This window comes from Onychostruthus taczanowskii, unplaced genomic scaffold, assembly GCF_017590055.1.
Source record: "Onychostruthus taczanowskii isolate IOZ18803 unplaced genomic scaffold, ASM1759005v1 scaffold104, whole genome shotgun sequence".
NCBI classification, from domain to species: Eukaryota; Metazoa; Chordata; class Aves; order Passeriformes; family Passeridae; genus Onychostruthus; species Onychostruthus taczanowskii.
In genome coordinates, this window is record NW_024496968.1 from 1,612,076 (window position 1) to 1,639,258 (window position 27,183).

The 27,183-nt window shown below is 35.3% G+C and overlaps 1 protein-coding gene across 1 annotated transcript in view; it reads left to right on the forward strand.

Moving 5' to 3' along the window:
* Nucleotides 1-27,183, forward strand: part of RYR2 (ryanodine receptor 2) — a 381,210-nt gene that overhangs the window by 264,819 nt on the left and 89,208 nt on the right. The window contains exons 45-60 of the mRNA XM_041413766.1: nt 589-775; nt 1,267-1,372; nt 2,509-2,629; nt 3,913-4,082; nt 5,748-5,968; nt 7,289-7,379; nt 9,880-10,020; nt 10,734-10,897; nt 12,875-12,953; nt 13,588-13,677; nt 14,766-14,903; nt 15,684-15,761; nt 17,924-17,999; nt 20,367-20,493; nt 23,569-23,684; nt 25,248-25,312. Of these exons, the coding sequence (XP_041269700.1) occupies nt 589-775; nt 1,267-1,372; nt 2,509-2,629; nt 3,913-4,082; nt 5,748-5,968; nt 7,289-7,379; nt 9,880-10,020; nt 10,734-10,897; nt 12,875-12,953; nt 13,588-13,677; nt 14,766-14,903; nt 15,684-15,761; nt 17,924-17,999; nt 20,367-20,493; nt 23,569-23,684; nt 25,248-25,312 (1,970 nt within the window). The remainder of the gene's footprint in view (nt 1-588; nt 776-1,266; nt 1,373-2,508; nt 2,630-3,912; nt 4,083-5,747; nt 5,969-7,288; nt 7,380-9,879; nt 10,021-10,733; nt 10,898-12,874; nt 12,954-13,587; nt 13,678-14,765; nt 14,904-15,683; nt 15,762-17,923; nt 18,000-20,366; nt 20,494-23,568; nt 23,685-25,247; nt 25,313-27,183) is intronic.

Genomic DNA, 27,183 nt, shown 5'->3' on the forward strand with positions numbered 1-27,183 from the left:
TACTGTGAATTAAAAGAACCTGCAGAAAGAGTAGAATTATTCAAGACACACTAACTTATATGACTTTTGAAATGGGCATCTAGGGTGCTGCGAACCTGTGCCCCATTTTTTGGATCCAGCTTTGGTTTTTGAAATGCCCATGTCTCCTTTGGAAGTAGAGCAGAGATTCCTAAATCTTTTTGTGATAAATTCATGGTAGATACAGAGCCAAAGCCCTATCTTTTTATGAAGATTTAGATAGTCCAGTTTTAGTGTCCAAGTAATTATATTGGTCCCCTCATTAACCCTTGCACTTGACTGAGTCTTTACTAAAATTCAGTAGTTTCAGTGGTGCTTTAAACATCCTTTACTACATAGTTAATTCCTAGGGCCTAATTAATTTTGAATTAAATCATATTTTATTTCATACTTTTTTTTTCATTTCATTACAGTAATAGAGGAGTATGTGTGTTTATGTAACTCTGTTGTGATATTTAAACTGTTTCATAGTAAAAAGCATTCTGCTCTTTTTTGTACCTTTTTTCCTGATTATATTTCAGAACTCTTTTTGATATAATCTTGTATCATGATATTTGTTCTGTGTGGTAGGAGAGAGTGTGGAGGAGAATGCTAATGTTGTAGTCAGATTGCTTATTCGCCGACCTGAGTGTTTTGGTCCCGCCCTAAGAGGAGAAGGAGGCAATGGGCTGCTTGCTGCCATGGAGGAGGCAATACAAATATCAGAAGATCGAACAAGAGATGGACCTTCCCCAAATAATGGATCTAGCAAAACCCTGTAGGTGCAGCAGAATTGCTTACATTGCCATCATATTTATTTGTTTTGTGATCTTAGATGTGAAATAACTTTTTTTGTTTTAACACGTGAATTACCAGTTCGTTCTTCTGTGGATTCTGTGCTGGAGAAGGATTTATCGTTTGCTAAACAGTGCTTCCTCTGCACTATTAATTTAAGTAACTCTTTCTAAATATTAAGACATCTCTAGAATTCTGTTTGTTCTTTTTCATTCCATTAAGAGTCAGTCCATTGATAGAAAATGAGACAGATAAATGGTGCCAGTGGTTACATTGGAGATGTTGCTGCAATCTTTTAGGGACAAAATACATTTTGTCTTGGTCTGCTGTGAGTCCATTTGTTAACAGAAGCCACTCTCTGTAAGCTGTTACACCTATGAGAAGATTTTCTTTATTTATTACTCTTGTTAAAAAGTTCTTTTTTTTTTTTTTTTTTTTTTTAAATCTTTTGTTTGTTGTGACATCTAATTACAGTGAAATAGAAGAGCAAGAAGATGACACTATTCACATGGGAAATGCAATCATGACCTTTTATGCTGCCTTGATTGATCTCTTAGGACGTTGTGCCCCTGAAATGCATGTAAGTTTTATGTTCTTCATACACTGGAAAGTAAAGGCATACTTGTTTTACAGGTTACAGGTTTGCCATTCATTTTTTTCTCAGTATCATGCTATCAGGTATTAAAGCAGTGATATGGCCACATAGTATCTTAGTGGACATAATGTCCTGTTCTATTGATTGGCAAGGGGGAAAAGATCCTCAGAAGCTCTTTTTTTTTTTTTTTTTTTTGACTGTCCATTGTGACAATAAAATTCCTCAAATGTCCCTATTCTATTTGCTGGAATGGTGTAGAGTGTTGTATTCTTTATCGACGTTTAAAGTTGCATGTAAATGCAAATATTATAGGGCATTTTTTTTAAATGTAGGGATAAGCATTATACTTGGACATACACATAAATATCTCAAAATCTATTCACACTGAACAAACCTCAAAGAAAAGATGTCACTATTTCAGGCATTAGATACAAAGAATAGAAACACCATGACAACTTTATCTCTTATTATTTTAGAGATTGAAACTATTTGAAAATATTTGTTGTTTATAATTCAATATACATTATTATTCTTCAGAAATTTAGTTATACATAGTTTCTCATTTCAACCTGGAATGTGCCCTAATTAATATACATTAGTATAGATCAGTATCAGATTTGTGCAGGGATTGATAACTTGAGAGAGGAGAGATATATGTAGTTAATAAGGTCAGTATATGAATACCTGTTTTGTTTGAATAAAAAAATTGTCTTGATCTCTCCCTGTCTTGCTGCCTTAAAAAAAACAAAAAAAAACAAAAAAAACCCCAAACAATTGAGATACTTTAAAGTGTCTTATTTGACCAGGACAAAACCCTAATTTTTTCCATCAGAAAATCTGATTTTGTTTTCCTCCCCACCCCTCCCACCATATGCTGCTACATTGTAAGACTTTGTTCACCAGCTTTACCTAATTTCTGTTCTGAAAATGAACTTAGTTTTATTTAATAAGTAAACATGTAGATTTTTAGACTTCGTACATTTGCATCCAAACTACAGAAAATCGATGCAGATTGCATGAAATTTACATAGTTAATTATAATGCAATTTTGGGAGTAGTTTTTCTTTTGTATAGAAGATAAAAAGATGACCTTCCTAAATTTTTGTTTGTCTTTTTATTAGCTAATTCATGCTGGTAAAGGGGAAGCCATTAGAATCAGATCAATTCTAAGGTCTTTGATTCCACTTGAAGATTTGGTGGGAGTAATCAGTATTGCTTTCCACATGCCAACCATAGCAAAAGGTAAGATTTTGCTACACTTGTTCTCCTATCCTAGTCTTATGATTTGTAATTTATTGACATATTGGCAGTCATACTTTTTTCAACATTTAAAAAAATTATAGAAATTCAACTATTTATTATGAGAATTAAAAGACAGATCATGTGTATCTCACACATGTTTCAAAAACCGTTCTGCATGTTGTAGTCATCAATCCTGTGTGCTCCTAAATCACTGATATAAATCCTGTTAAATTGAACTATGAAAATCTATTACAACTTTAAAAAGAATTTTTAAAATGCATGCTCTCTGATTTTAGAACTATTTTAAAATACTGCAGTCTCATTTCTGAATAACATAATCCTTAGCTCTTGCTGTTCTAACCCTATCAATTGCTTCTGGCAGATCTCACTAAGACACCAGAGTTGTTCTCCAGCAACTATGGTGAAGAGATAGGTGTGACATACATAGGCAAATGCATTTCTTTGTTTTTCCTGCCTATATAAAATTGATTACAATAGTGGGAGCTATGTAAGCGCCTATATAAAAGGGAAAGGGATTGCCTCTGCTTTTTTGTGGGTCTGGAGAAAACCTTATAAATGCAACCTGTACTGTTGAGACACTCACAGGAAAAGATTTTTCAATAGGTTACCATAGAAAAGATAAAAAGATCAATAAGTCTATTTTACTATTACTTATTTATGTTCCAAATAGGGATAGACCTTTAGGTGAAATCTCAGTAGGAATCTGCAGCTCATAGATGCAGAAGTGCTTGTTTCCTTTCCAAAATGAAAGTACTAAAGTTTTAAAATATTTCAATGGAATCTCATTGAAATTTCAATGCATTTCATTTTTAAAGTTTTGAGATAGGTAGGACTTTTTAGCACATTCTTAATTCTTTGTCATACATTAAAGATATGCTCACCAATGCTGCATTTCCAAGAGCTCTGATGCAGTGTTCTTGTAATTTTTACTTTCCATCTGCTTCTGCTGAGAACTAGGTACTTACGTGGGTTAATGATTATGTTTTAGATACTTAGCATTTAGAATATAAACTGTTAAGAATCTCTTAATATACAAAGCGCAAACAGAAAAACATGCGGGGACTTTGAGGTGTCTGGGTAGAATCTGTCTTATGCATTCTTTTTGATTTAACTGCAAATATGTTTCCTTTGTGTAACAAAAATATGGGGAAGATGCCTAGGTGTTAACAGAGATTCAAAAGCTCTGTCAGGTAGCAGCATGACTGCCTAGTCTGCTGATGAAGGAGAATCCTTGTCACTGAAGTCTTATTTCTTCCTTTTAGATGGTACTGTGGTGGAACCTGACATGTCTGCGGGGTTTTGCCCAGATCACAAGGCAGCCATGGTTTTGTTCCTTGACAGGGTCTATGGAATTGAGGACCAGGATTTTCTTCTACACCTTCTTGAAGTTGGCTTTCTGCCAGACCTTCGTGCTGCTGCCTCATTAGATACGGTAAGGGTTTCAGTCTGTTTTTATGTTGCTTCTCTTACCTTATTGAACATTACAGCATTTTTCATCCCTTGAAAAAGTATTTTTTATGTCTTCACATCTTCTGCATTTCTTGAATGCTGGCTGGACTGCATGTTTCTTCTGAGCTTTGATAATATTTCAAGATGCATCATCCAGTGTAATGCTCACTTTTTAAGAACTTGCACTGATACCCTTATCTACAAAAGATGCAATGCCTTTCCCCAGGAGACTTTCTGAGCTTGTGCTGTGGAATCCAAATCAGATGAGCTGCCAATGAAGCAGCAGAGAAGAAGTGACTGGGAGTCTCTTTCCAGTGATAGACAGAAAGTGTTAATCTCTGTGCATTTGTTAGGGACATCTACACTGTTATTTAGAAAATTAACACATTTCTATTTTAGTTCCTCCTCACTGTTGCTGCTTTTTTTTTTTTTTTGTCTTATTTTTATCTAATTTCTTTCAGCTGTCCTCATCCAGAAAGCTTAGATTTAGAGAGCTGTTATGAGTGCTAAGGCATTAATTTTGGTTTTTCTATTTGACCTTTCATGACAACATTTTTTTCTGAAAGTAATGATGTTATTATTTAGGATCATAGAATCATACAATTGTTAAGGTCAGAAAAGACCTCTAAGATTATGAAGTCCATCTGTCAACCTAGCACCACCACCATGTTCACCATTAAACCTTACCCTCAAGTGCCATATCCACTTTTTGGAATATAAATATTGGTTTTTTGAACACTTCCAAAATTATGACTCCACTACTTACCAGGCAGCCTGTTCCAATGCTTGACAACCCTTTCAGTGAAGAAATTTTTCCTGATATCTCATCTAAGTCTCCCCTTGTGCAACTTGCAACCGTTTCCTTCTGTTCTGCGGCATTACCTGGGAGAAGAGACTGACATGCTGACATGTCACCACGGCCTCCTTTCAGGCAGTTGCAGAGAGTGATAAGGTCTCCTCTGAGCCTCTTTTTCTCCAGGCTAAACAGCCCCAGCTCCCTCAGCTGCTCCTCACAGGACTTGTGCTCCAGACCCTTCACTATCTCCACTGTCCTTCTCTGAACATACTCCTGCACCTTGATGTCCTTCTTGCAGTGAGGGGCCCAAAACTGGAGATTGGAGGTGCAGCCTCACCAGTGCTGAGTACAGGGGCATGATCACTGGCCTGCTGGCCACACTATGCTGATACAAACCAGGATGCCATCAATCTTCTTGGCCACCTGGGCACAAGTTCATGTGCAGCAGTTGACCAATACCCCCAGGTCATTTTCTGCCAGATATTTAAGAAAGAGCAGGTGAGGATTTTTAACTTACATTGGCCTTGTTCATAGCAAAAAGATACTGCTGATTTTGGAGTGTTCCATTTAGCAACTAAGACATTCTTCAGTATAATCTTGAAAATTATTTTGGTTTTGAATGGCCATATTTACTGTTTCTGTTTTCATTCATTAAAAACAAAGCCATACCTTTCTATGAGACTTGAAAAGCAGCAGAAGAAGGTAGGCATCTAGTAACAGTAGGTATCATATCCTCATTTCTGTGTTTTGGAAATTTCCCCCTTTATAACTGCAGAACAAAATCAACAATTTCTTTTTATTTGTAAGCACACTGATGAGAGAAGTCTAATTTCTGTCCTGTTTAATTTATAGGCTGCTTTAAGTGCTACAGATATGGCTTTGGCTCTGAATCGATACCTTTGCACAGCAGTCTTGCCTCTGTTGACCAGATGTGCTCCCCTGTTTGCTGGCACAGAGCACCATGCTTCCCTCATCGATTCCTTATTACACACTGTGTACAGACTCTCCAAGGGATGCTCTCTTACCAAAGCTCAGAGAGATTCTATTGAAGAGTGTTTGCTGTCCATCTGTGGGTAAGAAAATACTCCTGGCTGTAAAGGAGTGCTAAGTGATAAAGTAATCTGTGATATTTATAATATAGGAATGCAGAACTATGCCACCAGTAACATAATTAAGATTTTTTTTCCCACCGTAAGATGATTGAGATAGTTTTTAAGATACTGCGTTCAATTTGCAGTTTTATTAATTACCAGTCATTCCTCAGTTCTCATTCATTCAGTCCTCAGTTATTCTGCCATCACCAAATCTTTTATATTAAACCCTTGGTGATTAACTAAGAATACCAAAAGAAAAACCTTTGGAATTGTAGAGTTATACATAGACTGAATTGCCATTTAAATAATAGCTGTGCAGATTTGTGGTTGATATTCAGTAACTTGTAAAGTTCTATGTAGAGGTTTATTTATGGTGTGTTCCATTTGAAATCCTAATCAATGACTAGTATTGTTATGTCTCTACTGAACAGCTTTGTGACAGATTTTGTTTGTGTGTCTGCAGGGTCAAAACCAGTTGGTTATTATCCAATTTTTTATAAATCCACAGGCTCAATTTTGAAAAGCTGACTAGGCAATTATGAATTCAACCTCTAATTACAGTCAGCATTTAGGCTTTCAGTTCATCAGAGGATTTGGTTTGTTTTTTTTTTCTGTATTTCACCCTGATTTTTTTTAATAGTGTGTGATATGTGCAAGACATTTATATTTTAATACTGTAAAAAAAAAAAAGTGTAAAAATATATTACATTAGAAGGTATTTGATATGACCATTTAATATATACATTGCATTGATAGGAGCCAATAAAATTGACTAGATCTTGATATTTTTCTGGAAAGGTTTAACATCCATGCCATTCTAAAATACATATTATAACAATTTCTTTTGTCCTTCCAGTTGGTGCCCACTGCCGTGTCTTTTTTAGCACATCTAAAGAGTTAGTGCTCTTACGTCTTCATTAGCTTCTAAGATATTTTAATAGTCATTGAGATATATTACAAAAAATCAACATTATACCCTTTTTTCGTGAGCGTGGTGATCCTAATACACATTATCAAAATTCGGGATTTTTTTTTCCTGGTTTTCTCTGTCTGTAGATCAGATGATTTCTTGGCTTCTTTGAAGCATTTGATTTTCAACTTGTTCAGAATATTTTCTTTGGTATACGCTTGTTTGCTTTCTTCTGGACCCCTAGTGCCCTAGAGCAACAAGGAAAATATTATTTTATGCATTTGAAGAGTTTTAGTGGCATAGAGCTGATATGTTCTTTAATGTATTTATCAATTATTTACATGAAACTGTGCGGGTGCAGCCTTTTGAAATGGTTTGTCTGCTTTTAGGCAGTTGCGGCCTTCCATGATGCAGCATTTGCTGAGGAGATTAGTATTTGATGTACCTCTGTTAAATGAACATGCAAAGATGCCTCTCAAGGTAAAAGTAAATATTAGTATTCAATAGCATTATTTATGACAGAAAATATGCATGGAGAAAATATTTGCATGGAGAAGATTCTCTGTAATCTGTGTTATTTCCACTCTGCAGTAATCTAAGACCATAGTTTTTAAGGAAAAATTGTTGGTTTGGGAGAAATTCAGTCTAATTTACATCCATCCATAAGGCATTATAAAGTCTGGGTCTAATGTTTGCTTCTCATTTAATTATTGCCTGTTTGTTTCAGCCTATGTGAAAACAGAATTGAAAAATCCTTGGGGGCAGGGCGCAGAATCCAGTGCACAGAACATAACAATTTACAGTTTGTATGTGACCTTACATTTGCCTCTGCATTGGTTTTCCTTACTTTTGGAAAAAGGGCTCTTTCTGTCTTGATAGTGCCTGGAAATCTGTTAAGCAATAATGTTTAGTAGTAATGTTGCATTTTGTTTTCAACTCACAAAAGTTTAGCTGTATCTTTTTATTCTGATTCCTAATGAATAAGAAAAGTGAGAGTTTTTTCCTTTTGGAGCTGACACATTCCTTAAAGATTCCTGATGTCATCATCACTTTTAATAAACATTTGCTTCCACACCTTCCCTACTGTTTTTCAGCAGTCCTTTTTAGTGCTTTCCCACCACAGTTTTGCATTGGATACTTAATATTTTCCCATTTAATATATATTTTATGCTTTAAGAGCACATCAGCACATTTGCAGCTCTGATGTAAGAAGAGGAATTTAAATTGTTATCTCATAGCCAGGGCCTGCTGCTGAAGTTCTTCTAAGGACTTCATAATTTGGTTATGGCCCCCCCAGAAATCCTCAGTCAAACTAACGATTCTGAAGCAGCCATTCTTTCATGCCTGTGAGAAAAACAGTCAATAATTCAGTATACTGCCCTGAAGGGAACCCTTTTGATGCATTATGGCATTTTATGTGTTGCTAAAACCAAATAGTAACTTGGCACTTCCAGTATGGCTGTAGTGCTTCGGGGCTGGTTTTTTGAGGGGAGAAGAAACAAGCCCAGCTTCTTGACATCTGTTCATCTAAAATAACAGATTTTGTGATACCAAGGGTCATGACTGCAGTGAGCTGCCCTTGCTGCTGAACTGAACAGTAAGCAAATAATAATTGGATCCTTTTGGCTAGGCAGGCTTTGTGAGAGTACGGAGTGAAGAGAACCATGGTGTTAGCATGGGCAAAGGATTTTGTCCATTGACACCTAAAAGACTAAAACTTCTGAAGAAATTGAACTCTTTATCTGAAGATAGACCTATAACTTTTAAAAGGTTTCACTGACAGTAAACTGATTTCCAGGGGTTTAACAAGGGACTCCTACCCATACCTGGTGTGTTTCTGATTTGAAAGTATTGTAGTATTGTAGAGTGCATTCCTTATGGGCTTGTGCTGGCAAGCCAGTTATAGTAATGTAAAGAGGCAGCTGTAAGTTAATCAGACATTTGAAAACGTAATTTTGAATGGGAAGAGAGGAGAAAATGGTGAAGGCAAATGAGAATATAGTGCTATCTACTGTGAATACATTTGCTGGTTTCTACAGTTAAAAATTGCCTCAGGTTTTAAGCAGCATGCAGATTCAAATTGTGGTGCAGTTCCTGTATTCCGTGTAGTTCAGACATTTTGGAATAGCACTGCTTTGTTTTTATTTCCTCTTAAATAATATTCAGTGCTTCATCAGGGATTTCTCTAAGACTTAACCTATCTTACTCTCTTGAGTAGGTTTAAAAACATATTCATATATATTATTATTGACATGTAGTCCAAAAGCAAACTTGTCTGGCCGCTGCGTAATTGAATATAGCTAAAAAAAAAATTTCAAATATGTTCAGCTCTTAGAGTCCATATTTCAGAGATTCCTGTGGTGCTACATAAATGGTAAAACTTCTGTCTTTTTACATCCTATATGCCTCTAAGTTCTTCTCTGCATTTTTTCTTTAGTCATCCAACAATTTAAATAGTAAATATATATTTACAGATTAATTAAATATGAAGATATACACACGTACCACATGTATTGTTTTGGGATTTTTTTCGATTTGTTGAAAGTGTAAGAGAACAGTGCAGTACCAAGATTATATTTTTGGCTATCAAAATCCTCACTTCTATATATCAGTTGTGGTTTTTTAAAATTTAATTCCTGTCTTTATTTGTGCACATATACACATTTTTGTTATAAATGTCTGCATTTTTCCAACTTAAAGTTTATGGAGACTGGAAAAAGGGAAATCACATCAGCTCTCTACTGACTGTGACTTGCAATATTTTCCAAAAAGCTTTAAAAAATGGTGTTGAAACAAAGATGAAAAAACTGCTCATTCTGGATGTATATTCACCAGTGATTTAAAAAATGTATATTCAACATCACTTATTGATAAAAGTATAGAAATTCTTCTGGTAGCATCTGTCTAATGTTTGAGTGCCAGAATGGAAGAAGCTCAGCAGTTACATTTCTGTTTGCTTTCAAAATATGTTCTGTTTCAGTTGCTGACAAATCATTATGAAAGATGCTGGAAGTATTATTGTTTGCCAGGTGGATGGGGTAACTTTGGTGCTGCCTCAGAAGAAGAACTTCATTTATCCAGAAAGTTGTTCTGGGGTATTTTTGATGCTTTATCTCAAAAGGTAAGCAATTTTAGTATCCATCTATTACTGTAAAATCCTTACTGTGTAATCGTTTTTCTTAAATCTGTATTTTTTTACCCAGCTTATAGTAACATTGCATCATGCACTTTGAAGGAAAAAAAATACAGGCTTTAGTGAATTTAAACCTTTCTCTTATAGCTTCTAATTTAATGTAGGTATAAAATTTTATCTCCTAATTAATAAAATTATAACACTAAAGCCATGATCTTGAGATGTATCTGTACAGATCTGTATAGTTCTCTGTTTAGTAGTTGTACTTATGGCACACTTGAATCAATTCTGTATCAAACAGAAGTTTAATAATATGTCTTGGTATGTATTTATTTTTCATTCTGTGGCTATTTTTAACAAACCTGCTTAAAATTTCATGAGTTCAATTCCAAATCTAAGTGTTAAGGAATGCTGTGTGTATTCCTTTGCTGTGCTCTCTTCCTGGCATCTGAAAAATGTTTAGCATTTCTACTAGGGAAGTCAGCACTTTTCCCATTTACTTAAGCAAGATTAAGATTTCCATCTAGCTTTTTGCTTTGGACAGTCAGTTCTCTTTATTTTCAGAACAAAAACTCAGTTTCACACTGAGCAAGAGAGCCATTCTCTGGCTGCTTGGTTTCATCTACAGCTGCATCAGTTTCACTGGTGATGTTGAGGGCTCCCATTCACTCCTCACTTTCTGTCCCCTGTGTGTTCCACAGAAGTATGAACAAGAGCTCTTCAAATTGGCTTTGCCTTGTTTGAGTGCAGTTGCAGGGGCCTTACCTCCAGATTATATGGAATCAAATTATGTCAATATGATGGAAAAACAGTCTTCAATGGATTCAGATGGGAACTTTAATCCTCAACCTGTTGATACCTCAAAGTAAGGAATTACTTTGTTGCATCTGGGGTTTTTTTTGATCATGAATGTGTAAAAGCAGGGGAGTCAGTTGTTTGGTGTGATGTGAATTTAAAGCTTCTCTTCTGAATGCTTATATTATAGATAAAATGGAGATCTTAATACTTTTATTTATGTATTTATTTTAAATCAAGTAAAGCAATAACTAGCAAGTTGCATCATAAATTTCTTGGTCAACTTAGAATATTTTTAATGCACTTTAACCAGGAGATAGAACTATCCGATTGTCTTTACATGTTTGTTGCAAACAAACCAGCATGCTCTTAGAAGCTGAATAAGTAGATGTCTGCATCATCCCTGTCATTATAACATATGTCAAGATACTAATTCCAATTTGTGTGAATGAAAGTGTACCTACAGAAAATTGTTTGATTGTGCCTTCATGTAATCTTTTAAAATATGAATAGTGGAATTTGGGCAGAATAAACTTCATTCTCTCTAGGCAACCAGACTCTGGCCCTGCTTTTTAAAGTATATTAGCCAGAGAAAGCATATATCTCAATAGAAATTTTCTGCTCTGATTTTTGATTACAGCAAGTGTGCCTTTTCCCTTTGTATAGAACAGTCTTAGAGAAGCATGGCTATGCACTATATTTAAAAAAAAATCCTATTGTAAAATGTTTGCTTCACTTGTCCCTGTGAGTTTTCTGCCTGTATTAACATTCAGCACACAAGATGCTGTCAGTAGATTGACACCTTCCTTTCAGCATGTTTGCACATGTATGCACATCTAAATACTGCAGTAAAAGTCATAATCCAATCTAGAGCATAGAAAGGACATCAGTTACCATTTAAATTCATTTTTCTAAGGTGTAGTTAAAATATATGAAGGTTTTAAACTCAGTTTCTTGAGAATATTATATTATCATGTAATTGAGTATTTATCTGGTGTCATTTCAGAAAAAAATAGCTGGAATAGATTTGAAAAAATCAGAAAATGTTACTTGATATTACTGAAATTATATGTCACTTCATTGCTATAGGAGTCAACAGTTCTGTGATGTTTCAAGACAAAGACAGAACTGCTGCTATCATTGTAATTTCTAAATTATCCTACATTCTTTTAACTTGCAAATCCAGCTTTGTGTTGCTTACTAGTGCTGGACCTATTTGTATGAAGATATAGATAATAGGATGTTAGGGTGCTTGTAATTTTATTGCATTTCTGAAATTATTTGAAGTATTATAGTATTAATAGAGCTCCCCTCAAAATACAATCTTAAATAAAAACCTGCTGACAATGCTAGATGTATGTTTTCTGACCTTTGTGTGTGTGAGGCTCTTGCAAACTGTTACTCTGACATAATTTGGTTTTACATTTCGGCTTTTTGAAAAAGGCTGAAAATCCAGACTTCTATTCCACAGTAGATGGCACTCTAACACTACTGGTATTGAAATTCTTTATGTTAGGAGGGACGGTATTGCTATTTCCTCAGTGATTAAAAGTAGTTATTCCCCTTAATTTGTAGCAATGCTGATGAAGTAAACAACTGATATTTGATAAATATTTTTGGAATATATAAAATAGATAATGTTTCAAAAATGACTGTTAGCACACCTAGTTTGTAATGGACATGTGCAATAAGTTACTACCATATTTCTGAAACTATATGTTATAGTTATGGCTTTAATACTAAGAAAATACAGGAAAAAAAGCACTCGTGCTTGATCTCATTATTTATTTTCCCCTGCACACATGTGTCAAAGAAATTAAATGCCTACAACAGCTGTGGTTGTCATTCAGTGCCCATGAAATAATTCCAATATCTTCCTTGATTTAATTGGGCCTTGAAGCAAACTGTATGTGAAAAGAAGAGCACAGGACAGGGTGTGTTATTGCACACACATATTGCATTATTTATTATTTTGAAATTTTCTTTACAACAAAACCACTAAATTTTAGCTTGTGTGATATAATCCTGATTTTCTTTTCACTTTCAGCATTACGATCCCTGAAAAGCTGGAGTATTTCATTAACAAATATGCAGAGCATGCTCATGACAAATGGTCAATGGAAAAGGTAAAATCTATGTTCCTCTTAAAGCAAAATAATATTTTATTGAATCAATTTAAGCTTTAAAATATTGTCTTCTCAATGTTATTCTTTTTCATGATGTTACAAGTTGGTATGTAGGTAAGATATGGACATACTATATTTTTGAAATAAATTTGGGGGAAAGTTTCTTAAGTGCATATGGGTATTTCAAAATAGTGTTAAATCATTTCATAATCTTTATTGCTGACTTTTGAGTAAATATACTTGATAATTGTTTAACAGTTTTATGGACCTGAATTTTTTTAAAATAAATTCTTCATCCTTTTTATTCCTTTGGGCATTTTTTTTGTCCAGTGTTAAAAAATACTTCTTCAATTGTAGCACAGTATTCTGCTTTATAAAAATCTTTGAAAGAAAAATGTTGATATGGTTGCTTTGGTAACTGTTACTTTTGCAAAAAGATGGTATGCTACATGACTCACATCTTCATTTGTAAATAATATAAATGTTACTTGAGAAAATGCTGAGAAAATGGTAGAAAGGAAACTTTAAGAGAACAGCTCTGCAGAAGCATTATTCAGTTAAGTTCTACCAATAAAAAATATTTTTCCTAATTTTCTTCATTTCCCCATTTTATCTTTCTTATTGCTGCTTTCAGTTTGCCAGTGGATGGACCTATGGTGAAACATTTTCTGAATCTGCAAAAGTGCAACCATTAATGAAACAATATAAATTACTGTCTGAAAAGGTAAGGGGTTTGTTCATGTTTGATCCAGGGTTGCTAAAATGTCATTGAAAATATTGCCTTGTCTTTTCATCGTTTTAAGAAAAAAAATACTTACACTATGTCAGCTGATGTGTGGTTGTTGCCTTCCTCAAAATCCTGAAAAGATATAGAAGGGTTTTATTGTATAATAAATAGGCCACTCAAACTTTTTCTCCCAGAGCTGAATCTACATGGGATAACTACAGTGAAACCCAAATGTGATATTGCCACTCTATTTTTGCAGTAAGGTCATAGAGGAATGCCTTATTGCTTAGTGAAGACTTAGGTTTAGGCTTTGTCTGATCTTCATCAGAAAACCACATCATCTGAGAACTTGGTAATAATGAAACAATACTGAAAAAACTGGGTTTTTTCAGCTCAAAGAAGAGAAAGTTGCTGGAGATACGGTTTTGGTTTCCTGATTCCTAAACATTAGTTACAGAGAAGATGGATGGATGTATTGTCTTCACAGAGTGCACAGTGACAGGACAAGAGACAATGGCTCTAAGCTTTTTAGCAGAAATGCTTTCTAAAACTTCTTATCTTGACAGGCTAAATGTTGAAATAACTTGCCCAAAGAGGTGGTGAAATGACCTGCATGTTGAAGGCATGACACAGCAAGACCTAGATAACATAATCTTGATAGCCCTGTTAGGTACCTTATCTGACCTCAACAGAAGGTAGAGGCAGAAGATGTACAGAGTTCTCTTCCAACACAGACTTGTTAATGATTCTATGATTATGTGTTTTGGTTCATGTGGCAGATAAAACACTGCATTAGTCCTGATAATTTCTGCTCCACCCTTGATTTCATGCTATTAACACAGTTTTGCCTGAGATCATCAGCTTACTGCAGGGCCAGAATTCTTCTCCCCACCTCTGGAATGATAAATAGACTTTTTAATATCTATATGATTTATTTGCATCATTTCAATAACCCTGAGCCATAATGGTTGAATTCAGCGCATTTCTTTGCATCTCAGTATAATCAGGAAAAAGTCCAATAGTTACTTTTTGCTCTGTACAGCTACATAATAAACAAGTTAATTCTTGCATGTACATTCTTCTAGGAGAAAGAAATTTATCGATGGCCAATCAAAGAATCACTCAAAACCATGTTGGCATGGGGATGGCGAATTGAAAGAACACGGGAAGGAGATTCCATGGCACTGTATAATCGGACGCGTCGCATATCTCAAACCAGTCAAGTGAGCCACTTTCCTAAAAACTTTGTTTTATTCTCTAATAATAACTCCCTTTTGAAAGGCAGCTTTTAGGGCTCTGTATGCTCATATACATGCATGTGAAAATAATATCACACATAGAAAGAAAAGCCTGGACAGTGTTCTTTTTAAAGCAGGAGGTACCTGTTACTGCATAATCCATACAGGAAAGCCTGTCAATGCTTCTATTCTAGCCTATTCTAGCTATTCATACTTCTTATGTCAGTGGCTTGTCATCCGGGGAACCTCTGTCACTTTTTAATCCTGCTTTGACCGTTTGTGTCAGTGTAATGAGGAAACCCTGACAAATTTATACAGTAAAAACAAAGAATAAAAAAAATGGTGATATTTTCTGGGTTGGGAGGAGGAACAGAAGGTAAAAGATAACTATTTATAGGCTCTAGTCTTAAATGTAGAAGTAAGGTTAAAAAGCTAAATTAAAAGTTTGATTTTTGCGATTTAATAATAATTTTATCCTTCAAACTCTAAATGAGTTCAAGTGAAATTTGTATTCAAATGAAAGAGATTTATTTCTGATGGCCATCTATCTTTGGGAACAAGCTCTGTTGCCCTTTGCCTAATTCTCACTGAAGTTTACCACCCCTGATATATTTTCAGCTGGGCCACAAAAGATCCTTTTGCTCTCTAGAGATCTACAAGTGACTTTTTCTTTAAATTTCTTAATTACTTTCAGTATCTTGTTAAAGTAACTTCTTCATATTAACTGCTTGTGTAACTCCACTGTTTTGCACATTTGTTGTTCAGATCTCTGTAGATACCGCCCATGGTTACACTCCTCGAGCAATTGACATGAGCAATGTCACCCTCTCCAGAGACGTACATGTAAGTCAGAAACACCTAAAATGCTAGAGGATAGTGCTAGGTTTTGCAGTCTGCTAATTTCCTGTGAGTATAACTGCAATGTAATGTAGGCCTGTGTCAAAGAGCTTTAAATTAGTTAGCAGGAGTGTTTGTACCAGTCTAGTGATGGCTACATGGTGTTAAAAGCTGACTACAATTGAGTCCTGAAACACAGGCTTAACTTTGCCCATACCAAGCTTTGACATAGTGCAAACAAGCAGTGGTAGTAAATTATTTGGCAAACTGTAGAGTATATACTCTACTATACCTCTAAACAAATTCTTGCTTTGAATTGCCACTCCTTGGTTTCTGTCTTGCAGTTTCCAGTTTCGTAGCTGTAGCAGTTTTAGATTGCTGACTAGCTTTAAAACAATTTTCTGCCAATTAAGCGTCAATAGATTGCTGATCATTCCAAAGTGCATAAAATTGATAACTGAATACCTGCCTCTACCATTACATTCTTATTTTAAATTGATGACAAAGATTCCTTACAATTATGACATTTAATGTTTGTATAAATTCAGTGTAGTTGAAGGACCTTGCAGACTTTGTTTAATGCTCAGGAAACAACTGATGATGTGACCATCATCATGATATTACGATGCAGTAAACCAAGCCCACACAAAAGTAACCATCCTATCACAAGTCATATAGAGAGGGCATTGGAACTTCTGTTAGTCCCTTGCATTTTTTTTATGCTGTACCCTCTAACTCTTGTCATTACTTGTATTTCCTTTGTAGCCCTTAGCTATAAGGCAGAGCTTGTTTGCTTTATGATTCATTTGCCTTATGAAGAGAGGTCTTCTTTGAAACCAGCACCAGGATCTGTTATTTAAAAGTTAAATAAATTTAATTAAAATGCAATTTCAGCTATGAATTGTCCTGATACAGATATTGAGGAAATATCTAAACATGTTAGTTATTAATGAGTTTTAAAAATTAACTATGTGTAACTTTGAACATTTTAGAAAATGTTTAATATCTTTCAAGTTGGAGTTCAGGATTAGCTGGCAAAAATCGTGACCATATCTTAAATTGTAAGTCTGCAAAATAATCCTTATTTTGGTCTGAAGTCACCTGGTCACATCCTAGCACCATGAGCAGCTAGATCTTGTGCTAAAAACATCTTCATAGCGCTCTACTTTGCTAGGTTCTATGAAAACACAGACTGCTGTGCACCATTTTAAGGTTCTAATTGGGATTATCAAAATACCAGGATCAGAGTGTGCATGACAGACAGCATCTACCAATGTATCATCATTTATTCTCTGGAAAAAAGTTTAAGAAATAAGTTGTCTTGTGGACAGATGAAAAGTTTCTCAATTCATGAGTGTTCTCACAAATAAAGAAAGTAATATTGAGAAATACTTATTACTCAGAATCCTTACTGAAGATGAGAAGGTTTCTGTAGGTTCATGAAAGAAATGTAAAGTGAAATCTGCAGTAAATTCCACCACTCTGTACAATTAGAGAGTACACAACCAGGAGGACTGTAGAGGCGATTTAAAAAAGTTGTTTCATGTTGAAACACTTCCTACTAGGTAGACACGGAGAGCTTGTCTGTTTTGTTTGGTTTGGGGGTCTAGCTTCTAGTTCACCAGTGTGAAGAAGTTTGTTTTGTAGGAAAAATATATAGACTAATTCATGCTCTAAAGTGGTCGGTGGTGTTAACAGTGTGATCACACAAATGAGAACAGTATCCATGGAGAAGAAGCTGTATCCATGGGTTCATAATTAGTCTGCCACAGCCAGCAATAACAATGTTGATTCAGTGCCGGGCTTGCTATTCTCTTTCCCTTGAAAGTGCCTTCAGAAGGCTCTTTTTTGCCTTGTTTTCAGAATGAAGTCCCTCATCTGAAACCCCAGTACTGTTTCCAGACTGCTCTTTTCTTTGTGGTTCCTTGTTTCCTGCAATAAGAGTTCTTTCTTCAGCACCAGGTTCCTGACTTTTATACCCGTGCTGATTCTACCCAGATTCTCTACAATATTTTTTCAGTAAAAAATTGTTTCCAGTGAACCATTACAGTGTAATTGTATTACACTTCCCAGAGAACAAACATTGTTATTTAATATCAGCCAGAAACTTGTACTTTTTTAGGGTTATTCATTGCAACCCACATCACTAATCTCTCCATTTTCCTAAGGCTATGGCTGAGATGATGGCTGAAAACTACCATAACATATGGGCAAAGAAAAAGAAACTGGAGCTTGAAGCAAAAGGTAGTGTTACCTATAGTTGTTTGAAATATTTAAAGTTTTCTGGGACTACCTTAGGTCATGCATTTCAGAAAACATTAAAAAGAAGAAAAAGGTACAGCAAATTTAAATTGACAAAGAAGAAACAGTGAAGTATCTATTCTTGACTGTGATTTTTAGTGTCTGAAAGTTGTTTTATGAAAGTTGCAATAGTACCAGTTGTAACTGTTCTTGTTTAAGTAGTTTAGCAATTCAAATATATCAAGGGAAGGAAACTCAAAGGTTGTAAATAAATTTAAGCACATAAATCCATTTTGTTTCTAGCATTAATCTTTCAGACTATTACCCAATGGGCTATGATTTCATTTGTATTGCTTCTTTTATTGCAGGTAGATCTGAAGAGTGTTTACTAAGTACTGCATGTATCATGTGTTGAATTGACAAGTGGAAAAATCTAGAGCTAATACTTGATTCCATATAAAAATTGCATGTGCTTCATGATCTCTGCTTACCTAAATGAATTCTTTTTTCATCTGTTGTGTAACTCACTGTTTTCCCTCTGTGTTAAGAGCATTTCTTTATTTGTAGTAAAGCTGATTTTTTTTCAGGTAGCACTGTATTAGTGCATGGAGAAAACAAGTTCTCAATTGCAAATTATTGAAGCTAGGGTTTGACCTTATCTGAAGGTGTCTACTTGTATATTGTATGCACCAAAGTTGGTCTAAATTTGTAAAATTTCAGAAAAGGTATATCAGCTAAGATTTTATAAAAAAAACAAAGTTTTATCTGGAAGTGCCTTTGATAAACACTTTATATTTCCATGCCTTTAATGATATTTCCCCTTAATATAATTTTTTTATTATTCCCTTTCTGTAACACCTTCCTCAGGATAAGTAGCCTCAGGATTGGCCAAGTTTGGGAAGGCTACAGAAAGATGAGATATTTCAATATTTCAACTGCATTTCACAACTTTGAAAGCAGAATTTTGCCTATGAGAAGCACTTCAATGAGAATACTATAAAGTGTTTGTTGTGTTGTGCAGTATGGGAAGGCTGGAAGTGGCTGTAGTGATTGAAGGACAGGTTTCTGTTGGAGAGGTTTGGTATGTGAAAAGCAGATGAATTTGTCTGCTGAGCAAAACTTGGCCTTCAAAAATTCTGAGGGTTTTCCTCCAGTATATTCATATGCTAGTCTTTTTATTTTTTTACCCATATGTAAAGAAGAGAAGAATAATGTGGATTTAGGTGCATTTTGCTGTCTACAGTTGTCCTCTGGTACGATGACATCATGTTGGTGATAAGAGAATAAAATCCAATCATCGCAATGTTAAAGACTGTACTTCCTAAGACAAATCCTGACTAAACAAAAAAACCCAATCCACCATCAGACTTGCCCACTAGGTTTTCATTTTGCGTGTACTTAAATAGATTCAGGCAGAACTAATTGAAATTTCAGAATATGTACCTTAAAAAAAATCATCCAGTCGTATGTCTCCAATATTTTCTATAGGAAATTTGTTCCTTTTAAAAATTATTATTATTATTTTTAGATACTTTCTTTAGTGCTTTTTTTCAGAGATAAATCTTATCATTACCCATACAGTTTCCTGGGGTTTCGGAGAAATTGCCATAGGAATTTATTGTGTTGTGTTATGCGATGGTGATTTTAGAAGTTGAACTCCTAAGAATGCTGTTTTTTATGCAGATATTTATATTAATAATAGCAACTTTATTTTCCTTCCAAATTAAATATCTACATGCAGTAGATATCAATACATCAGATTTTAGTAAGCAATACAATGAAGTTTTTTCTTTCTACCTGTGGTTTTGCAGCTTTCTTTTGGTCTTGCTGGACAGTAGTGTGAACCATGTTCGAATGATGTATTCTAATTTTCTGTCTTTCATTTATTACTATGAAGTAGAGATATATCACTTTAATGTATTTTTAGATATTTGTGTATCTTGCTGAACTTGATGAACCCTGTCATTAGAATGTTTAAAAGCAGGACTTCATATATGTTTATATATTTGTTTATATATAGGTTTTCTGAGGAAATGATGTATTATTTATTGAAATATTTTCAGTTTCATTAAATGAAGTTGCAGTTATAATACCTATTTGTAATCATTAAGCATTTTCGTCTTCCTTAAGGGTTTTTTGCAATAGGTTCAGCATATTTAGCTTGTACTTGCACTTAGAATGATGTAAGCATATCTAAGTTTCTATCTGAATATTTTTTAATGTTTGTGTAAAGAAACAGACAAGTACATTGTTATTTCAGACTAGAACTTACAGTAATGTGCTGTGTATTATTGTGATAGTACTTTTACCTACTGGGACTTACCATGTCAACAGATAACTTTAATTTTTAATTGTCTTGATGCTCCATAGTAGGAGGAGGCAACCATCCCCTTCTTGTCCCTTATGATACACTCACAGCCAAAGAAAAAGCCAAGGATAGAGAAAAAGCACAGGATATTCTGAAATTTCTACAGATTAATGGATATGTTGTCTCCAGGTAATTCTCAGTTCAGTATTAATTTCATAGAATGTTTCTGATAATCCTTAGTGGTCTTTTTTGTTTTGTTTTGTGGTTTGGTTGGTTGTGACGGAGCATTTTGTTTATGTTATTGCTTGTCTTTTGGGCTTTCTTCTATCAAACTAGAACTCTGTGATAATTTTTTTTTAATGTTTCAGTACCTGGGAATAAGGATGAGCTCCTTCATATAAAATATTGTAAGGAAGAAATGGATTACGGAGTTAGTAGCAGGGTTTTTTGAAGGCATGAACATGACACATGTGTCCATGCATCCAACTGGTAGTAAATGTACCAGTTTTTTACAAGTGATGGATTTAAGTCTTAGTTACAGGTTCATACACATCTTCAAGCACGTCTCTCTCTAAAGGAATTTCTAGACAATTGGTTAGATAAAACAGTTTTATTTCTAAAACATATGACTACTTCATTTCAATTGAGTTAATTTACAGTATTATTAAAATATTTTAAAAGTGAAAAGGGATTTTTTAAAATAATTTTTAACAATCCACAGTGTAAGTGTAATAATAGTGAATAGTCTGCAGAATAACATGCATAATTCATTTTAATATTGTGTATTTACCTTTTAAATGTAGCATGAATAAAATTCCAATTAATTTGGAGTCTTTTGTGCCTTATCAGCATGACTTAGGACATCAGAGTCTCTAGAAAAGGCTGAAAGCATATCTGAGCCTTGCATGACTTGAACATTAGTAAGTGAATTAAACAGTCACTGAGATCAATTTAAGTAATCATTGTGAATTAATTAGCCTTGTACATCTACCTAAAATATGCCTACTTTCATTCTTTTCTATAAAATATGAATTCCAGCCTGTTTCTGGAGTCCCACAGTTAATTTAATAATTTTGGTAAAATCTTTCAGGTTAGCTGGAATAATTGAGTTTACTTCCTGTCAGTGCAGTAGGATGCACAAAGACGGATGCCAGACAGCAGAGGTTTATTTCCTTATTCCCTGTAAATATGATCAGCTGCATTCAGGACTACTAACCCTTTTTATTCCTGTTAAACACAAGTGAAAAGTGGCTTTTGAGGTTTTTTGGGAGTGGAAGGCTAAGAGGGATGGTAAAATAACCATTAACTTGGACACACCCATAGTCTTGTGACTAGTTCTTGGTACGCCGGCACCCTCCTTTGCTGGTTAAATGCAGGCTTTTCCATGATGTTAAACTCAATGTATTTGCTGCACCTTTGACAATTACCTTGTCTAAACAAACAGGGCTCTGATTCATGTTTTAATTTGGTCTGCTCACTTCATGTACTTTCCATATTTGCCTTGCTCACATTTCTTTACAGGCTTTATTTGACAGTGACCATTCAGGTCTCTGCAACCCCATGCAAAATGGCTTCAGGGAAGATAGAAACATTTGCCCCCTACCAAGCTTGTGGCATTCAGGCCCACTTCAGCTTTTGGTGCAGAAGCCCTCACTCATCTTACTGACACTCCTCCTTCACATTAGCTGGAATTATTTTAGGCCACAGCAATCCCACCCCAGTGGCAGGCAAATGGGGCTTCAGTTGCTGGAGTTGCAGGCACTGCTCTGTGCCCTTGACTGTCTGACCCGAATGGCTACTGCAAAATGCATTTATGCCAGTCCCCTGCTGAAGCTGCCCCTCTGGGCTCAAGGTCTGTAGGGCCCATAGAGCTGTTTCCCAAAGCTGTGGGGTCTCCAGCTTCTGATTGTTGAGACTTTCTTTCACCCCACTTGTCACAGACCTGGGAGTACCTGTGCCGCAAGCCTGACTCCAGTTGCTGGCCCAGTATCCAGCTCATAGTGGTCTTGCCAGTAGCTGCCATCTACTCCTGACAGCAGATGGGATAGGGAGTGACATTACACAGAGACAGAGGTACAAATCATTTAATAAGAATATAGGACAAACTCTAGTTATAAGGTACAGGGCTCAGTCAGTCAATTGATTTGACAGTTTACATGTCACCAGCTATTTTGAAATCTGTTTTTGTCCCTTCTGCACTTTGCTTTTTTTTCTTCCCCCTGTACAGTCTATCATTGCTTTGTTTACTGAGCTGCCTCAAATAATCCAAATTCTCATGTCCCTTTCTTGTAGGAGTTCCAAAGTTCAGGTGCCCCTCTCCAAAGTTGTCTGAAGTTTCTAAATGGTCCCTTAGTTAGTAAACTTGGGACTTTTGTTCTCCAGCGTTGTTTCCTTTATCTTTTGCCTACCAGATTTGTGTTTCTGGGTGTATGCTTTAATTTAAAGCATAAATGTGCAATACACAGGCAGTTCTATTCTGTATATGTGCAGTAGGTATCCTTTTTAAACTTGCAACCTAGCTGAGTGCCAATGTAACTTGGTGCGTGAGTCAGGGGGAGATGAGGTGTGACTGATTCCCTCACTGTTTAAGAATAGATATTTCATGTGCCATCAATTAAGTCCTGATCCTGCATAAACAAGGCTTGTGCCAATGCCAGCTTGTTGCTAGGGATGTCATCCCATGACATGGATTCACGCTTTGGAGTTTCATTCTTGTGGAAACATGATGTGTTTTTTATATCAGACTAGTAACTAAGATGGATGGAACGTGCTGGAAAAGTAATTCCATCTCTTTGTTTTGGTTTTCGTCTGATTTTTCAGAAATGCTGCATAGCTATTCAAAAGTTTTCCATTACAAGCAGACTTTTCAGGAAAAGTCATAGTGTTGGATATTTAGATTTACTTCTAGTTTGATTGTTTAAATGAAAGTATTTTTTCAGCTTCCAAACTTCCTCACCCAAGAATCAGTCCCTGTAGGGAAATGTAAGATAGTACAAATAATGTAAAGAAATTATAGTAATAGTGGATTATTTTTATTGACAAATATAATTTTTTTCTTAGCATTCTGGTTGGGAAATCTACTTGTGTTTTAACAAATTGCTCAAAATCGAAGTGTGAGAGTGCTGTTTACATTAAACACAAAAAAAAATTTATATCAATAAGCACATGATCATTACCAGAGAAAATGGTGTCAGACTACATGGAGAGGTAAGAGTGTTTGGAGTCCTTCTGTATGTGTAAAAATTTACTTGCTTCCTTTTACAGAGGACTTAACGACCTGGAATTAGACACGCCTTCCATTGAGAAACGCTTTGCCTATAGTTTCCTTCAGCAGCTTATAAGATATGTGGATGAAGCTCATCAGTACATTTTGGAGTTTGGTATAGTACTCCTTGCACATTTTTAAAAAAAAATTGTTAACTAAGATTTCTGATGTCATAAAAACAACCAGAAATATTGCTTAAAGACTGGAATATTTCTGGATTAGTTTTCCCTTTAATTTCCTGTAGTTGATGAAGATCATGAATTTTGGACTTATGAAACTGCCATTCATTCCAATTTCCCATATTCATTCATCAGATTAAAAATTTTCAGCAAAAATTTATGACTTTCATTCTTTGAAAAAGAAAACTAGCTGTCCCCTTGCATTTATGCACAAAATTATAATCTCTCACGTGTGCACAATAATAGTTACTATTCTCATGTAATCCATGTAATCCCTTTTTCAGACAGCAAATCAAACCAGTCATTTGTACCATTCTGAAATTTTCTCTCAAAAAGGGAGTAGCGAAACATTTTCAACAATCTCCCTCAATGGGAATATATGTGATGTGAATACCCATCACATTTTGTCAATAGTGCTATGAAGGATTTAACTTCATCTGCTTTTGGTGAGGATAAAAAAATACAAAAGTTTGGTGACCCAAGGCATCTTCTTACATGAGCAGTAAAAGCCAAAAAAACTTGGCCAGATGCTGCTTCTGTTGTGACCATGAGAGTTGCAATGGCATATGACATATAGTGCACCTCATAGTCATATATGCTGTAAATGACAGTAACAGGAACATCAGGGAGATTGAATAAATCAATGCTCACTTAAAAACCAATCTAGTTTTAAAGTTTTGGCAAATTTTGGAAATTTGGCAAATTTGGGAGTTATTACATGCCATGGTTACTTAGAGTAGTAAAAGTCTGGTCTTGATAACTCACCAGGCTACTTCTGCTGCTGATGTTTGATTACCATAGCTTCATCATTCTTAATTACATAAATTTGAGATAACTGCAAGAATGATAATGATTAAATATTGAAACACTAGAAACAATGGTGGAACAAATACCGTTTGAGACCCTCAATATATTAATGGAAAGAAGACATTAAATAAATGAGAAATAGTTTGGGAGCTGTAAGAGATTTTATTTTGAAAGAGATTTTGTTTTGTATGGTAAGAGAAGAGTGAAGCAATTTAAATTTTAGTTGGATAGATCTAACTATTAATTTTGTTCTTTGGTACCAAGTTCATAAATAAGGAATGAGAATTCATTAATTCCATTTCTCCTGGGAACAACTGGAAAAAGGTGGTTTATTAGAATCTGAGTTCAGGTTTCCAAATTGTCACCTGTAACAGGAAAAGATAAACATAGCACGAGATTTTTATCTCACAAAAACATCCATATCTCTTTGGACTATGAGATGCCTATGAGATAAATCTTTTATGAAGATTTGGGCAGTTATTCTTTATACATTTTATTTGCTGTCACTTTTCCTCTAATGAGGTAGTCATGAAATACCACTTTAACTAGTACCTATACTGCTTGAGGTGCCTTAAATCTACATCTAAAGATGACCAGTGTTATTTGTGTATAGTGTACATTTCCTAAGAAAAATGCAGAGTAGACTGTGATTTGGATACCTGACAAGGAACTTATTTTTCTTGTCTCTGCAGATGGTGGCAGCAGAGGCAAAGGAGAGCAATTTCCATATGAACAAGAAATCAAGTTTTTTGCCAAAGTACAGTATATTTTTGCTTATTCTTTGTCAACATAGTGATTAACAGAAATGAGAACATATTTTTTAGTGACTGTTATTGTTATAGTGGTGTCTTTCTGTGTTAAATTCATTCTTTTATTGATTAAAGACAGCAGTAATAAAAATAGCTTGAAAACAATGTGGGATGAAGTGTAGATGTGGGAAGATTACAGGGCTGTATTTTTATTCTCATTATTTCCTGCTCCGTGATATGCAGCTACTCATATGATGTTATTCAAAAGCTCCCTACATTTTCTGTTTTCTGGATTAGTCTAATTTTGAAGATTTTTACCTTTTACAATCTTCAGATGGGTTAATGTGAACAATAGATATTGAAATTAACATGGCTGTGTATCTGTCAGTGTCATGGTAGTTATTTCTCTTGTTTTAAAACCTTGTTGGTGTCTCCATGACGGAGTCACACAATGGCTGAGGTTGGAAGGACCCTTTACTTAGCAGTGTCAGAGAGCCATGCCCAGACATCTTTTGAATATGTCCAAGGGTAGAGACTCCACAGTCTCTCTGCTCAACCTGTGCCAGTGCTCAGTCACCCTGACAGTAAAAAAGTGTTTTCTGATGGTCTGAGAGAACCTACCATGTTTCAGTTTAGGCTCATTGATGGTGGTCCTGTCACAGTTGAAAAGAACTTGGGTCCATCTTCTATACCCCCTCCCTTCAGATATTTACACATATGGATGAGATCATCCCTGAGCCTTCTCTTCTCCAGGTTAGGGTCCCAGCTTTCTCAGTCTCTTGTCATTTGAAAGATCCTCTAGTTCCTTAATAATTTTTGTGACCCTTCACTGGACCCTCTCCAGTATGTCAATGCCTCTCTTGTACTGGGGAGCCCAGAACCAGATACAGCACTTCAGATCTGCTCTCACCAGAGCTGAGTAGAGTGGAAGAACCCCCTCCCTGGACCTGCTGACAAGCACTCTGTCTAGTCAATAGCATGAATCCACGATGCTATTGGCTGCTTTTGCAATAAGACTGCATTTTTGATTCATGGTTTGTTTGCTGTCCACTGAGTATTCCCCTGGTCCTTCTTTGAAAACCTGCTTTTCAGCTGATTAGCCCTCAGTGTGTCCTGGGAACTGGAATTATTCCTCCCCAGGTGCAGGACTTTGCACTTCCCCTTCAGCCTGACAGCCATGAAATTCCTCTCAGCACAATTCTCCTTTTTCTGTCGTGATTTTGCATGTTATAAACTAAGAAAATCTGCTGCTGCCTTTCACACATAAAGTCTTGTATTTACATGTTCAAAATGTCTTTTGTATTCATTAGTGAATAAGAAAAGGTGAACTGCAGCATTTCCTAACCCTGGTACCTTTTGCAGCAAGTTATTTCAATGCTTTAGAGTACTTCCATGTGGTATTATTTTTCAAGCTGATTGACTCAGGAGCTAGCATTCCACTCTCTTGTGAATCATGCTTCAAAAAGGAAGCAATTTCATATTTTCTTTTCAGCCATTTATTTTGGATCTACTGCTGGCTGACATCTGCAGTGGGCACTGAGTAATAATCACCACAGAAAGTAAACAAAAAACTTCTGTGACACAAACCCTTAGTAAGTGATGTTGTTTCGAGAGTTTTATTTGAAAAATCTAGAACTAAGTGCTGTTAACATGCTGACAGTTGTAGGTGAATTTTTTTAACCTACATTAAAAGGACCAAAAAGCAATAGTTGTATCTGGTTATGTGGTATAGGAAAAATCTTAAATTGTGAGATACAATTAAATTATACTTTCTACCTTGTACTACTCCTAAAAAACCCCCACAGATAAGTCCCAGTGATAATGTAATTTTTTTTCTGCTGCCTTTCTTGATGACATATTAAGTACCTTGAATATTAAA